At 40.1% G+C, this 15,821-nt stretch overlaps 2 protein-coding genes across 8 annotated transcripts in view; both read left to right on the forward strand.

Annotated features, from left to right (window-relative positions):
- Positions 1 to 10,929, forward strand: part of TOPAZ1 (testis and ovary specific TOPAZ 1) — a 42,947-nt gene extending 32,018 nt beyond the window's left edge. For all 4 annotated transcript variants that reach the window (XM_042043200.1, XM_042043202.1, XM_042043201.1 and 1 more), the window contains 6 exons: positions 3,112 to 3,277; positions 4,120 to 4,284; positions 5,289 to 5,492; positions 6,570 to 6,753; positions 7,409 to 7,604; positions 10,247 to 10,929. In XM_042043200.1, coding sequence (XP_041899134.1) covers positions 3,112 to 3,277; positions 4,120 to 4,284; positions 5,289 to 5,492; positions 6,570 to 6,753; positions 7,409 to 7,604; positions 10,247 to 10,330 — 999 coding nt within the window. In that variant the 3' untranslated portion in view covers positions 10,331 to 10,929. The remainder of the gene's footprint in view (positions 1 to 3,111; positions 3,278 to 4,119; positions 4,285 to 5,288; positions 5,493 to 6,569; positions 6,754 to 7,408; positions 7,605 to 10,246) is intronic.
- Positions 10,930 to 13,182: 2,253 nt separating this feature from the next.
- TCAIM (T cell activation inhibitor, mitochondrial) overlaps positions 13,183 to 15,821 on the forward strand; it is a 21,402-nt gene continuing 18,763 nt past the window's right edge. The window contains exons 1-2 of one of the 4 annotated variants that reach the window (XM_042043206.1): positions 13,183 to 13,267; positions 15,273 to 15,348. In XM_042043206.1, coding sequence (XP_041899140.1) covers positions 15,320 to 15,348 — 29 coding nt within the window. In that variant the 5' untranslated portion in view covers positions 13,183 to 13,267; positions 15,273 to 15,319. The other 3 variants (XM_042043207.1, XM_042043204.1, XM_042043208.1) reach the window with 3 other exon arrangements.

Here is a 15,821-nt window from a genome sequence, read left to right on the forward strand (position 1 = left end):
TTAGAGTGTGTTTTGGTCAGTGATCACATTCTGAACTTGGGCCTGATCCTTTCAGCTACTAATTATGCTGTACTGGGATGTTCCTCATCCCATATTAGATGATTTCTACCATGAATTTTTATGAATGGAAGCAAATGCTCTCATCCCCTTTTGTCTCTTGAGGTTTTGGGTTGGCTTTTTTGTGAGTTATCATCCGGGAACCCTTTCTGGTTCGCATCAAGGAATTAAATTGTCTTTTGTACGATTGTCTCTAGGGGATGACCTTCAGGAATTCTGTTATGTAAAAAACCTGTGCAGTGCTCAGTCTGTTTCCAGGATCAAACCGAGTCCCAGGAGATATTTGATAGAGGGGCTTAGTCTAGCAGCACGATACCTGTTCTGATGAATCATTAATTTTGCAGCATTGGCTTCTTGAGTTGAGTGGTCTTTGGCAGGTCCCTATCAAGCTACAGCACAGTGTGGTACTGTTTAAGAGTAAAAGGAAGGAGAGAGGGTCTTTACATTAGCAGTTTACTAATACTGCGCTAGAACTTTTTAGGCGTTTTTGTTCCACAAAACTTAGCAGTTAGAACAGTTAAGATACTCCTGACCACAGAAGAGAGAATCTAAATTCTTGGCATTGAGGTGTGGTAGTGCTCACATGCCCACTGAGGAATTTAGTTTGGCTTGGGGTTTGGCTGTCTTCTTCAGCATATGTTTGTGTGCCTTCACACATTTTAGCTGTTTTCCAGATCCATCTTAAGGGAGAGCCTGATCTTGGATTGCACAGCTCCTGACATTTCAAGGAGATTCATTTTCATGTCCTAATTTCAGAGGTGCAAGGTGTGAAAAGCATGTGTAGTGTCATTCTTGTACAACATGAGTTACTAAAAGTAGGTGCTTCTTATGATACTATGATTTCTTTCATGTCTAGAGCAAAAGATCTTTGTTTCTTTGAGAGTGTTTTGTTAGGCCTCAAACCTACTTCTTAAGAGATAACTGACAAGATCCTCGAACAGTGTTGTAGACAACCTGTGTTGACCATATCAGAGTGTGAATGAGGCTCTGCTCTGAATGATTTTTATCAGAACTGGCAGATCCCAAATTGATCCCTGCTTCAGGGAGCTGTCATTCTTACCTCTCTCTACCAGTTTCACTCCATTATGTGTATCAGATAAATCCCTAATCCTGTGGTTATGGGCTAGTATCAACTTGATACCGTGTCTTTCTTGCTCCAAACGTGGTCCAGAAAGTAAGGTAGTAATGGCTTTGCTCTTTCTGCTCTGCCCAAATTAATTTTGGCTTTAAGACATGCCTTGTGCTGTTTTATGAATATGTTGGACTGCCTGAAACTCTAAATGTTTTTCCTTCAAGAATGTCAAACCCCTTTATTGCAGCGCTTTGGTGATTAGTGGCTCTTGGGGGTAAAATATGTATGCTCCTTGGTCCTGAAGAGAATATTCTTTGTAAGAGGCAAGGAAAGTTCATAGAACAGATGTACTTCAAAAAAACATGCAACATGAATATGTCTTGTATGGAGACAGCTCTTCAAGCAACTCTAGACTGCTTTCTGGATATTTACTTGTAGAGAATTCTGTAACATCAGTGCTCCTTTGGCAGCTGTTTCATCCACTTCCTATTTCAGCTTTTTCTTGAAAGACATTGCTATGGTTTATTTTTACTCAGCTTTTTAATATTTCAGAGAATTGGTCAGAGGTTCTAGTCCAGTTAAGGATCTCATTCCACAACTGCATTTTAATTGAGTGCCCTTCCTTTAAGGATCATTTTTCTGCTTATAGCTGCATACTTTCCATCTTTCTATAAAGACCACTTCCTAGTGGCCCCTTCTTTTCCAGAAGGGTGGAATAGACACAGATCCTCCTCAATTTTATATTTAATTTCTGGTTTGCCCTTAAATTTCAAGTTTCACCTGAGTCTTTCTGGTATGTAATTTTCCCCTTCAGCCACATACATCTGTAGTTTAATGGGTTCTTTACACCTTAGATGTTAACTGAAGTTAATGTTCGTATTTTTTATGGGTTATGCTGAAATAAATGATCGCAGATACCTGTAGGCCTTCAAAAGAGTCCAATTTTGAGCACATACCAGTTCATAGTGTATATGTACATAGGCATAAAGCATTTTTAAAAAATGAGCTTATTAATAAGTAACTCTGTCAAGTTCTCTGTTCTCCTAAACCTCTCTTTCCCTCTGCCTCCATGGCCCTTGCTCTGCCACCACAGTGCATGCTCACACACGACCACAGTTTTTAATAAGCCACCTCCTCATTGATGCACCCGCTAAGCAAGAGCTGAAACACATCTGGTTTGGAGTTTTGTCTTTGTTCCTTGACTAGCAAGGTGCAGCCAGGCAGGACAAGTATTGAATTCTGCCTGGCCCTGCTCTGCTGGAGACATGATTTTGATACCTCACCTTGACTCGATCATCCTCTTTTTTAGATTCAGATCTTAATTGAGACTGCTACTTTTCTTCCATTTTTGACTGAAAGGGACAGCCAAAAAGTTAAGATGAAGTTTCTCTAGAAAACCAGTCTAAATATCAATCTGGAATCCAGTGATAAAGTTGTTGGTTCTTACAGTGTTGGCCGGTTAGGCCCAGCTTCTTCCAGTTTATTGTCCTGCTGCATACAATCATCAGTGTTTCCTTTGACTTATGCTGGAGTAATTATTTCAGTTTAACAATTACATCTCTGCTGCAAAATGGAAATTCTCTGTATGATACTTTAGAATTTCGTAGATTGTGTAGTACTGAATGGAATCAAAATTAAAAATATTAATAAACCAAAGTAAGCAAATACAAATTAATTACAAAGTATATAATGTCAGTACAGTATTTTTAGTATAATAGAAATAATGTTATGGGTAATAGTGTCTTGGGAACTCTTTGACAAGAGGTTGGTAGAGTTTTTTTGTCTACATAGTAAACAAAACTAAACTCTTCATTAGAAGTTTTACTATACTTCACCCCTGACTTAGTTTGGATAACTGAGCTGATACCTATAAACATGTAAACTAAATTAAATCTGCTCTATTTTATGTAAATATACTCTGTGTTCATTAATGTCACTGCTTTCTCTGACCTTCCCCCTTTCCCTTCTCCCTCTTATACTAGGGAAGGAAGGTTTTGGATAAACTGCATGAGCTACAGATACATTTTACACTCTTGAAAGGACTTGTAGGTGCAGCGAGGTCAGCATCGAGGTGTCAGATTGTTAATAAAGCTGCAGAAATCTTTCTTCATTCTGGCAATTTGGATGGAGCAACAAGGGTATTGAGAGGTAAGCTTGTCTTACAGTTTTTACTTAAATTTGAACAGTCACATTTGAATTTGTCACTTCTATGACAGATTTCAGATAAAAGTTACAAGTTGGTCTGTGTTACTAAATACAGTTAATAATACTGGGGCAACAAAGGAAATGTGATCCATCTTACTGGTTAGTATTCTTCTTGAAATGTATAAGAAATATTACAACTAATGCCTGATTTTTTTCAGTTTTCACAGTATTCTGCTATCAACACCATTCTACCCACAAATCTGCCATGAGGGAGGAGTGCAGCTTGGAAAATGACCCTGTCCCATGTGTAGTTTTCCTTTGAACCAGGGGGCATTCTGTGTCAAAAAAATTTCTGGCTTGGGTAGAAGCAACATTCCTTTGCACCTCACAGTATCCCCATTTAATATAATTGCTTTAGAACAGTATCATATTTCTGCAATTATTACATACGGCTTCTCAGAATTCTGATTGCTGAAAAGATAAGGAATTCAGAAGCATAAAGAATAAAATGTATGCTATAAAGTGATATTGAGGTTGTAAATTTGCTATTCAGTTTTATAGCTGTACATATATGCATATCTATATATGCCTATCTATATACTGACAGTCCATTTTACTGCAGTGATATTTCACAAAAGGGATGATTTACAATATAAAGGTTCAGAGAATCAGTCTGAGGAGTGTTGGTCATAAGGAACAAATTATTAATAACTCGAGCTGCACTTTCTGTACAATTCAGAAATCTGTGTCATGGTACAGTTTACAGTACATTCTTAATGGTCAAACGTCTCAACATCCAGAAGTTCCAGTTCCTAGAAATAACACTGCACTGTTGTTTGCCACAGAGTCAGAGTGGATCACAGATGCACCGTTGTGGCCCTGTGATAAAATGGACATCCTTAATCGACATAATCTGTTATGTGCAATAGTGCACAAATACTTGAGGAAGAGTTTGTACAGGCAGGCATTTGAAGTTCTGCAGAACTTACCAGGTTTGCAGAAACATTCTGGTAAGTAAAGAAAAAGATTTTATTATTATTTTATTTTAGCTCTGTGTCAAGAGCTAAAAATTTAACAGGCGATTCTGTGCTGTTCTTGTAGTGTTTTCTAGCTAAAATTTGTTGAAGAAGTAAGATGGGTTTATACAGGCCTGTTTCTTTTGTTGTGCTCTGCTGCTCTTGCTGCACATGTGCACACACTTGGATGGATGTGCACACAGACCTGTCCTCTTTTGCTCAGTTACACAGGGCAACAGGAAGTACCCATTAAATTTTTAAGGATCATACACAGTCTATACAGTGAGATAAAATAGGGATATTTTAGTTTTATCTTAATTTCAGGTGAATGAGGTGGGGATCTTTTTCTTTAACTGAGCTAGCCAGCATAAGTGTCTCTTACATACTATGTCAAGAACCGAGTGCTCTTTCAGGCTCAATTTATCTGACAAATTTTGGATGAGTACTTCAAAATGAGATACAGTTACTTAGGCTCCACTGAGGAAACCTCATCTGATTCCTGTGTGTAGGACTCAGTCTACTGCCAGTTATGCTTTTAGGTATGTTAGGAGAGATTGGTTGGAGGACCTTCTACTTAGAGGATCTAGTTCTTTGAGTTACGAGGTGAATACAAGGCTGCTCAGTCCTGCCAAAAAGGAGACGGTTCAGAGTAAAAGTAGAAGCAGAAAACCAAGGGGATTTTTATTGGTGGAAATCTTAAATCTAGAGATCAGGTGAAGATTGTATTTATAGGCTTGAGCAAGTGAATGTATTTTTATCTGATTCTCTTGGTTTTGGCAGCAAATTATTACTTGAACCTTAACACTTCTCCATCACAATGTGAATGAACTACTGTATGAGAAGACTTTTGATGAATAAAGCATTCATGTTAGTCCAACCTTGTTCCATCTTGCTGATAGAGGCAAAAGTTCTGATTTAGGTACTGATTGATAAAAAATCCTTCAACTAGATTCGCATTTGAATTAATTCAGCTGTTAACGTCCTTAATTTCATTTCAGATATTGTAGATGCTTCTCAATACAGCTGCCTTTTTAACAAGCTGATAAATGCCTGTTTTGAGAACAAGAACCTCGGGGTTTCGTCTTCTGCAGTAGACTTCATGCTTTCCAAAAAAATTGCTATTGATTTTTTTTTACTTAGAAGATTAATCACAGCTTTGGGAAGAAGTTCTTTATGGTATAAAGCTAGGACCTATTACAAAAGTAAGTTGCTTCTTAAACAATATCCTCCCCTTACATTCTTTGGATAATATGCTCATAACAGCTCAGTCTGTTGGGGAGAAATGAGTAAGAAGAAAAACAGTACTTTCTGTGTCACTCTCGGGAATTTATTTGAAACCAAAATACTTACTAGGAAATGGTGAGTTGAAAATAAGAATCAGTGCATACTACCTGGCATGAAATAAATGTAATAATGATAAAATCAGTTTTTACATTCAGTTTCAGAATTTCAGATATGTGAACCCTGAAATGGTTGAAAAGTGCATCATCTTTACTTTCTCTTCTAGGCAGATTAGATTTCCTGATACTTCTAGAAGTATAACCGCTATCTCCATGGTGGTAATATTATTAATATTTAAGATTTGAGAAGTCTGGCTCATTAGTTTATCCTAACTACAAGAAAATTCCTTTCAACTAAAAGCTAATAGTCTGTAATTGTTTTCAGCTCCCCGTTTCTGAGCTAAGTTAATACTGGGTGTGCCACTCTGCCTAGGGCCTTTCCATATTGTCACATTATTTACTGTTTGATTCTGTCTTAGAATTGTTCAGGTTAGCAGACTTCATAAAGAGTCCATCCTTGCTGGGATGGATACTTGGTTTTGTTAACATTAAAATGATTGTTTTTCCTCATCTCTTTTGGGTTTTTTCCTTTGAAATGCTCTATAGGTTGGGTTGCTGGGATCACGTGACAGAAGACAGGGGAACAAAGCAGGAGATGCTGTTCAGATGTTCTCTCACTTTAACCATGATTAGCAGCTTCTGTCTGACCTGCCTAAATTGTACTTGTATTATTACACACTTGGTGTCCCCAGACTTCTGACAGAGCTTTTTAATCATAGCTGATAATACTCACTGAAAAAAAAAACAACAAACATTTTACAACAGTGAATATTATGTGTGAATACTGTGTGCTGTGTTCTCAAATCAGGCCATTTCATAGATGAAATAGTAAAATCCATTAGGGATTTGGGTTTTTCCACATTTAGTCACACAGGAGAAAACAGATCTATATTCAGTTTCGGTAATCCTAATTCCTTGTGTTTCCACATTTACTCTCAGATGCTTTATCGCTGGGTTGCTACCCAGAGCTGCAGGGAAATTTATGTCACAAACTTCTGAAGATTCCATCTTACCTGTCTGAAGTTGAGATGCTGTTGACCATTGAAATATTTCTTGTTTCAAATGCCAGTGATATTCAAAGTCTGAGGACTACTAGTCAGACTCTTCAAATAATACTGAAAAGGTTCGTTGTCAGACATGTACCATTTTGATTGTATTTGTTCAGGTGATCATGTAAGTAATAGTTCTTATTTTCCTTATCCTTCCCAAAGAATATATCTCTTAATTTTGTTCCTTGGATAAGTGAGAAGTTTTTTATCTCTTGTTTCCATGTGTATGGAAATACTATGCTATTGTATGTCTGTTTCCTTAAAGAGTAAGTTCTGCTCTTGCAAAAAATGTAGGCGTGTTACTTAGACACAACCTTGTTCCAAAAGTGATTACATGCCAAAACTGAGTAAACCTTATGGATTCAAGCATGTACATGAATTCTTGCTATATCCGGTTCATTAAATAGTTTGCATTCCTTTACTGAATTTTCCAGCCGAGAGACATTTTTTCACGAAATGTGCTGTGAATATTGCAGAGCTACTTTGCACTGGCGTTAAAGCCTGTTACTTTTCATTACCATTAAATATGTTGAAAATATACTTTCTATAACTTCTTAATTCTTCATTATAATAATCTAATCTGTCTAGAAATTAACATAATGTTTATTAGTGAAGTGAATACGAGGCATTATTTTAATATTTTTGTAATCTTCCTGCCAGTATAAAGTGTCAGGCAAGTGACACAGGGCCTGTATGATACCTAATTTGATTGTTAAAATTCCCTTACAGATCTGAAGATCAGACAGTTCAGAATAACAGTGCCTACCATGTGGCAGTGGAGAGGCTGATCCAAGCGGCTCGTTTATCTGATCCAAAGCTTTTTCTTAAGCATATGACAATGAATGTTAATATGGAAGAAGTTTACAGCCTGGAGCATTCATCTGCTCTAAAATGGCTTCATGAGAATATGAAATGGGCTGAGAAGGTCTGGCTGTTTCAGTAGTTATTAAATAGTTCCCACTGTGTTCAAATGGTGCTTTACTGATTTACAGCAAGGTTTCAAACTCAGGTTTTGTTTATAAATACTATATTGATGATAATGCAGATAGTAGCACAGAAAGAGTAATTTTTTCCCTAACTATATAAACTGTCACACTGACTTTATATTTGTTTTGCAATGGCATCACCAGATAATGAGGAAGTTGCAGCCTCAGAACCTACATTCTCTTTTTGTACAAAGAATTAGCACTTAGCTTGTTTCTCCCAGCAGGTAATCAAATAAGTATAGTATAAGCATAGATAAAAGTATAGGTAAGTGGATTGGTTGAGTGCATTTACTGTTCTTGAGTGAGACATTTTTCACATTCATTCATAATCTGTAGAAGTAATACATGTGTTCTTTTGTCTGCCTCTCACAGCAACGTGTGAGGTTACTGTCCTAACTGTTTGCACCTTAGGTCTTAATTTCTTTACTCCAAAAGCCCAATGAAAAGCACTGAGAATAAAATAACTTCAAAATCACTTGAGACATGCCTGACTTAAGATACCTTTCTTCACAGAACTGAGAGCCTACACATTGCTCACAGCTGAAGGTTTGCTTGACAATTTAATTAGATATTTATTTGATAAAAATGTAATTAGATAATAGCTTGTGTATGGTTTCACATTTGTATGGATGGATATTTCCACTGAAAAGGAAAACTTGCTTTCTCCCTTGATTGTGCTTGTAGAGAGAGGTCAGTTTGCCCATCTTTTAGGTTCTACTAACTGCACGATGAGATGGAGACTGCCAGCATGCTTGTTCCACCATTCCTGGTTCTGCTTTTTTTCCACCTGAAAATCCTGAACCACATTCAAAGCATGAGTTGCTTAAGGCACACTCTGCAGCCTGAGTAAGAAGAACAAAACATTTACTATCAGAAAACATCCCATGGCAAAACAACACGGCCTCTGTCAAAGCTGATACTTACTGAGCTCACCACTTCTGTAGTGTTGTTAGTTTAGACCTCCAGTACCAACCTTCACAAACCTGCCAATAATACAGCTCTTTTGGTCCTGTTCTCCATCCTTTTTAAAGCCTTTTGTTCTGAACACTTTGGCTCTTTTGGATATAGAAGTTCATGAGTTTTTAGGCTGTTCCATCGTGGATGGTGGCATAGGACCTCAGTGTTTGAAAAATGTCTCTCCTTTGTGGTAGCGTAAGTCTCTTCCCAGTTCCTGCCGCATTATTTCAGGTGTTCTTCGCAGCTCTAAATTATGAAAGCCATCATGATCTTAGTACTGGAGGGTTGTGTGGAGGGTTTTGGTGTCAGTGGTTTTTCTCTTTGGGGGAGGTTGCCACTCCAGTCTTGGGGTTTATGCCATTAATCTGATGTCATGAATCTGATTGTCATTTGTTAGATTCCTGATGTCTTCAGGGCCAGGTCCTGACCTTTTCCAATACCACTTCTCATCCAGTCTGTTTAGGGAGTTGCTGCTGGAAGAGAGAGGATTGAATCTGATGACCGCCAAGATCACTACTTTCCTCCTGTGCCACCTGTACAGAAAAATGCAAGGATAGAGGCTCTTGTCTTTTCACAGGGTATCATTCTTCTGCAGGGATCATCTGCCTACCTTGTAAAAAATGGTAGATTCAGTACCAATGGTACCAGATTGCATTTCTGTAGAAGCCGTTGACCTCAGTCTTAGAGTACAGTTGGCACTGGTTCAGACAAACTTTGGGTTCCACCCCTTTGTATTCACAAAGATGGCTCTGCCATTTTTAAGGGTATCCAGGTGGTCAAATCCGACTGGATTCTACTGATTTTGCTTCCCAGTAGCTGAAAGACTGGGTAAGAAGTAATCAGGTTTCAGATGAGGGATCTAAACTGATGCTCTTGCAGCCACTCCAGTGTTAGTGAAAAGAGCAATTTTGGAAGGTTCCAACAAACTAGAACTGGTAGTAAGATAGCAAGTAATTTTTCCTAATTACTTCTTGTAAGATCCTTTGTGGCTTAATCTCCCTTGGAATTAGACAGAGGCTGTCTGACCCTCGACTAAATCCCATGTTTCTGTGAGCAATACCCAATGTGGCTAATAGTGTGTTTGACAGACACAGAAGGACAAAATTTTCTTTGTAATCTGTATGGCTTCAAAACTTGGGATGTTCTAGAGACAGCAGAGTTTTTTCCTCTGTAAGTAACCTTGAATTTTCACTTGGATCATCCCCAGAACAAAACTCCAAATGTTACTTTATTTTTCAGACAGAGGTTAATCATTGACCTTCAAGCTTAACTTGGAACTGTGTAAAATTTTTGCAATGTTTTGGCTCCATCTCCTGAGTATCATCTTCAGCTGATAGGATGTAATCTCAGTCATGTTTTATATTAACAAAGCAAGTTGCCCACATCATTGCTCAGAAGTTTTGTTGCAATGGAGGCTTCTGATGTCTCTGCCAATATATTGTTTCTCCCTGTATCCCCATGATAAACCAGTAGGCAATTTAAACAACTTTGATGTTAAGTCCTGTATTTCACGTTTGTGTTCTGTCTGGGTCCACATGAAATACAATGCAAATCTCGTCATTTGGATGTGTATCAAAAGGCCAGAAAGGTTTCTTGAGTAACATTCTCGGTGTTTTGGTAACAGAAATTCCATGTGCCAAACAGGACAAAACTCCAGTGTGGAATGGAAACAAGCCTGGAAAGATGGAAAAAATATCCTGAAGAATAAAGTTAAGTACAACAGAGGCAATGCAGTTTTGCAGAGCCAGCCACTCAGTAGACAATATCCATATTTTTGCTTTCTCCCAGTATAAGTTAAGCTGAAAAAACTTCCATGTTTGACATTAAGCAACTTATTTGATATAATTTTTCATATAGAAAATAAAATGTATGTTTACCTGTTTGCAGAGAGAGATGGAAAAATGTGCAAATAAAACCTTCCCTGTGCTGTGCTCAGTAGCTTGGAGTGAACAACGCTGTGCTCCTTCAGTATGTTGTTAGATACATGAGAAATTCCCTCTGTGAAAATCTTCAGTTTTCACTGATTACACACTATGCTCTTGGAAAGATTATTTTTGTTGGGTATGGACAGTTTCTTGTAACTAAAACAGAATAATGTGGTTCAGAAGACTTACCACAATTTTATTTCAAAGTATTGATAATTTTGAGAGTTTCAAAATGCAGGATGGAGGTGAGAAGCTGGAAATAGGAGCTTGAAAGTTTTATGGTGTTTTATAAAGAGCAACGAGGGGGAAGGGGAGGAGCATTTTGGAGGAGTTCTTAAGTTGTTAATAAACGTTTTTTATTACATAAAGCATTCAAAATATCTGTGAGTCTGCATTTTGTCATTAAATTATTTAATTATATTCAGATTCCTGTAATGAATATGCAGGAAGATAGGCAAGCAGCAAAGTAGCTGTGGAGAGTTTAATATCTTGTAAGTACTACAAGAATCTAGAGTAATACGCTGCATGAGGAGGTTAAGAAAGTATGAAATCAGTCAGAGTCTATGCAGTTCTTCACCACACCAGAGCACGCAATGTAGCAAATGCTCATGAATAAATTGGGCTGAAACTCCCAGCTGTGGAGATGGCCAGCTTCCAGCTTTAACTGGAAGTGGAGGCTACAGCCAGGGTTACAGGCTGTGCTCAGTTCACTGAAGAATTCAGATGGATGTTAGTGTGGATTTCACTTGAGGAGAAATAGTAAAATGTCTCTGCTGTAGTAGTAGAAGTTTAATTACTAGTCTCAAGCCATACTCCTCAGCTTAGTAAAATTTAGCCACAGTAAAAGCAATTACTCACTTTTTTTGTCCTTTCACATTCTCCAGATGCATCTTGCATCTTTGTGGTTTTAATGGAGGGGTTTTTTGCAAATCCCAGCTCTACATTTTTCAGTCTTAACTCCTGCATAACTTTTTTTTCTAAAATTACTAGAATGATGTGTAGTATCAGAAATGAATGCTGACATGATCGTCTCAGAGTTCTAGACCATTGCATGTGATGAGATTGGAGAAACTGATCCTATTTTTTGACCTTCCACAGACCAAGGACCAAAACAGAAACAAACGAGCAAGGAGAAAACAGTTTCAATTGCGACTTGTAGCAACTTAGAATTAAGAATAAAGAATGTTTAAAATCCTCTGTTAGGGCATAAGGCAGCAAAATACAAACTTTTTCAGATGATAAGTTTATCTGGTATAAAACAAGCTTTGCATTTGGAAATCTATGCCACTCTTGCTGAGCTAAGTGGGATGTGCCCTGGGTATGGATAGGGAATGTTCTGACTTGATAAAGCCACAGTAGTACTCCCATCAACAAAATAAACGTTGAGACTTAGCTAAAAAGCAGGAGTTAGTTCCTCTGCCGGGGCAGGAGGGGGGGCTCTGAAAATGTGTACCTTAAGCAGTGGAGCTGGTATCTGGCTGGCACTTGCTGATGACCTCTCCCAATTTATTTCATTCCTCAACGAGTTAAAATAAATTCCAGGTGAAACGAACAGCACACTTTTCTGTTGAATCAATTAAATTTATTTTTTCATTTGCATAATTGTCCAACCAATTTGTTTACATAACTGATTGGCTTCTATGGGGAAGCAAGAAACACACTGCACGTCATAGAAATTACAAAAATCCCCCAAGGGCTGTGAGACTGTTAACTTGTTTTAAAGCTTCACTGAACTACAGATAGTTCCTAAACCTTGTGAGTTCTCTTTTTAACCTTTTCTGGCTGGAAATGCAATAGATCGCATGCAAATAACTCCAATCCCTAACAGTTAATCTCCTTTTGTTCTCAAACACTGGCAGCAATAGACATTTTTGCTCCGAGCTTCCATGTCCCTGTGTCAGCTGCATTTTGACACCAACTACCTTGGAAGAAAAATAGATGTATAAATGTATGTGTACATCGAGCATTACTAACATAAGACAAGTCGTAAGCTGTGTCAGGGGAGGTTTAGGCTGGACGATAGGAAGAGTTTTTTCACAGAAAGGGTGACTAGACTTCGGAATGGGCTGCCTAAAGAGGTGGTGGGGTCACCGTCCCTGGAGGTGTTTAAGGAAAGACTGGATGTGGCACTCAGTGCCATGGTCTAGTGGCCGGGTGGTGTTCAGTCACAGGTTGGACTCGATGATCTCATAGGTCTTTTCCAACCTAAGTGATTCTGTGTAACTCCAGGAAAGAAGCTCTTGCATTCCCCTCGGGACTGCAGAGCTCATGCCTGGTTCTTCGCCTACTTGGTGTTTTCTTTCTGCAGAACAAAAGGAGAGGTGAAGCGCACGCAAGCATTTGGCTAAATTGCTCCCATCATCTCTGCAAAAGGGTAGGCATTTCTTGCGTCGAGTTTTCCCTTCTGTATCCCTGAGGAACCGTTGCAGGCGTCCCGGGTCTGACGGCCGCGGCAGCCTCTGGACTGCCAGGAGTCGCTTCCCTCAGGCGGCCCTGAGGGGCGGGCTCTGCGGGGCGCGCGGCTGACGCCGGGGGCGAGGCCCGGGCGGGGGGAGCCCCGCCCGCCCCGAGCGGCCGCTCAGCGGAGGAGCCACCAGGGGCCGGGAGCGCAGGCGCGCGCCGGGCCCGCCCCCGGCGGGAATCCACCGGGCCCGCCCCCTCCGGGGCCGTAGGCGGGGGCGATGGGGCCGAGCCACGGCGGGTGCCGTCCGGCCGCGGCGGTAAGCGGGGCCGGGCTGGGGGCCTCGGCGCGCCTCTCCGCGAGGGGAGGGCATGAGGAAAGGAAGCGCGGCCCACCGCCCACCTGCGCGGGGGGTCCGCTGGGACGGTGGCCGAAGGACGGTGCGCGGCCGAGCCCGGGCGCTGCGGGGGGGGGTCTGCTTTGAAGCCGGCCGGGCTGCGTCGCTCGGTGCCCGCCGGCGGGGCGGGGCGGGGGCCGGGGCCGGGGGCTGCCTCTGCGCTGGCACGCGCGTGGCGGTACGTGCGCGCGGGCACGCGCAGCCCCGGGTCTCGGCCGAGCTCAGCTCGGTTCGGCGCTGCCCGGCCCGGCTCGGCCCGGCATCGGCGGCTCCTTACCGCACGCCTTGTTCCTGAGGGTGCGAAAGGCCCGTGAGCCGGATCGCGGTCAGCTCTGCCGCCCTCTGGGAAGACCTTGCCTTTAGTGGATCTTAAAGCGAATTCTACCGGGGCTCTGTTTTCAGTAGTTAAAACTGTTAATGGTCGGACCAGTGCAGCTTATTTGCTTTCAAGCAGTAAGCGAGTCACGTTTTCCCGAGCTTATTTTCTGAGCGCTGCTGTCATCTTGTTGATTTTCACGCTGTTTTCTCCGTGCTGCCTCAAGTGTAGGTAAACACCTGAAATAGACAAGGGCGGGCTGAGCGGGGAGGTGGCAGCGATGTGCGACGTCGTGGTGCCAAAGGCTTCTGCAACATAATTCATATTTTGTTATGTTTCAGTGGGTTTGTCTTTGAGGTGGGGGCAGGTGAAATTTAGTCTAAACCAGGAGGTTTTGTTTTTCAGTTAAGCGGCGTACCAATTTCCAAGCAGTTAATAGAGCATTTAAAGCTAGAAACAATGATGCTTTTGTCTGGTTATATAAAGTGTCACCGCGGATTAAGCGAGATTGTTGAGTTTTTTCCATCCTCTACCCAAATGCCTGAAGCTAAAATTACAGTGAGGGAAAACTGGTTTTATGACCAGAGAGCTTGTTAATGTATTTAACTTAATTTATGATTAGGACTATTGTTATAGACAGTGAAAATGATACGGTTGCTGTTTTGCCCACCTAGCTGAAAATCAGAAAACAAAAATTATCGAATGTTTTAGGGCTATTTTAGCTCAGTATTTTTTTTCCTCCCACTATCTGCCTCTAGTAAAAATTTAGGTTCTTGGTTAAGTATATTTGTATTAGTAATACGCACTTCTAAAACTTCAAGTGCTTTGCAAAGTAGGCATAGGAAGTGTCATGGCGTATTGGAACACGGACGATGTTTCTCTGACAGCTGTTCATCTCAGGTGCTTTGAAACAGCATACGTAGCAGGCATGTTCTTCTGAAAAGTGCAAAGCGTATTTAAAAAAAAAGATGGAAAACGTTGCCAATAGGGAGCTTACCTCATAATCTCTAATAATTAGCTGTATGTTTGCACTCTGACATGCCAAGTGGTTTGTCTCCTGTTGGAAAACTCTCGCCTACAGTTGCCTAGTGCAGAAGTTACTGGTAAGAATTGCTAATTCATTTTTATGAATGTCAGCAAACCTTTGAGAAAGATTCCCAGGCACTGTTGTATGACAGTGATTTTTTCCTCTGGTTTTATATTACCCTTCCGTAAAGTAGTTGGCACATGTGTTTTAAAGTATTAATATTTGTTTGAGTGTAGGACTTACTAAAAATTTACATGAAATTCCATGTGTTAGTGCTTAAAGCTTCTATTTTTTTGCTTTTAAAATTCTTAGGAGTTCTTTTTCCCTAACTGGAGTACCTTTAAATGTTCATTCTCAAATCAAGATATGGTAATAACTCTTAATATTGGCAAGACTCACTGTTAGTAGAGGAAACAGAAAGATTCTTACACAAAGCTTTAGGTTTTATATTTGGTTGCTCAATTTTATATTACTGTTGTGACTTTAAAAGTTATCAGCTAGGGTTTAGAAAATGCACTGGTAAGTAACAGGGGAAAATACCCATGTCCATTTCTGAAAGGGATTTTCTTCTCCTTTTTTTGAAGTGAGTTAGTGGATGGCTGAAATTTGGCTCAACTACTGAGTTGCTGAAATGTTTTGCTGCTTGAGAACCGTGAGAAGGTATGGCATGTTACAGACCTAATTTACCTTTAGCATATGTTTCAGTGTTTGCTTATGACTTGCATATTTGTGAAACTGGTTTGGTATTTTTGTTTCATGCTTATTTCTTTGACATTCTCATCTTTACAGCTTGAAGCTTTCAGCAGAGCATCCACAGTTGATAATCCTCCAAAGCGATATGCCTGTCCTCAAGTGAGACATTAAAAAGGCTCTCAACAAAATGAGGGGTTTTAAATGGCTTAATTATGAGAAACATGAATATGATATTCAATGTATTATTGCATTATTGAGTTATTAAAGCTTAATGTTTCAAAATGTGTGAATATGTCTGTAACTATGTGTTGCAGTGGGGATACTGCAACACGCATATATCAAACCAGGAGTCCCGTGGAAAGGAAATATATACGGACAGACAGATTCTTGATTGCTGTTTCAGAGAGATGTTTATTTCTCCAGCCGCATGGCCGGGGCTC

The sequence above is a fragment of the Corvus kubaryi genome, unplaced genomic scaffold (assembly GCF_017639235.1).
Source record: "Corvus kubaryi isolate FWS band 111438036 unplaced genomic scaffold, C.kubaryi_AGA036_p1.0 37398, whole genome shotgun sequence".
In the NCBI taxonomy this organism is placed as follows: domain Eukaryota; kingdom Metazoa; phylum Chordata; class Aves; order Passeriformes; family Corvidae; genus Corvus; species Corvus kubaryi.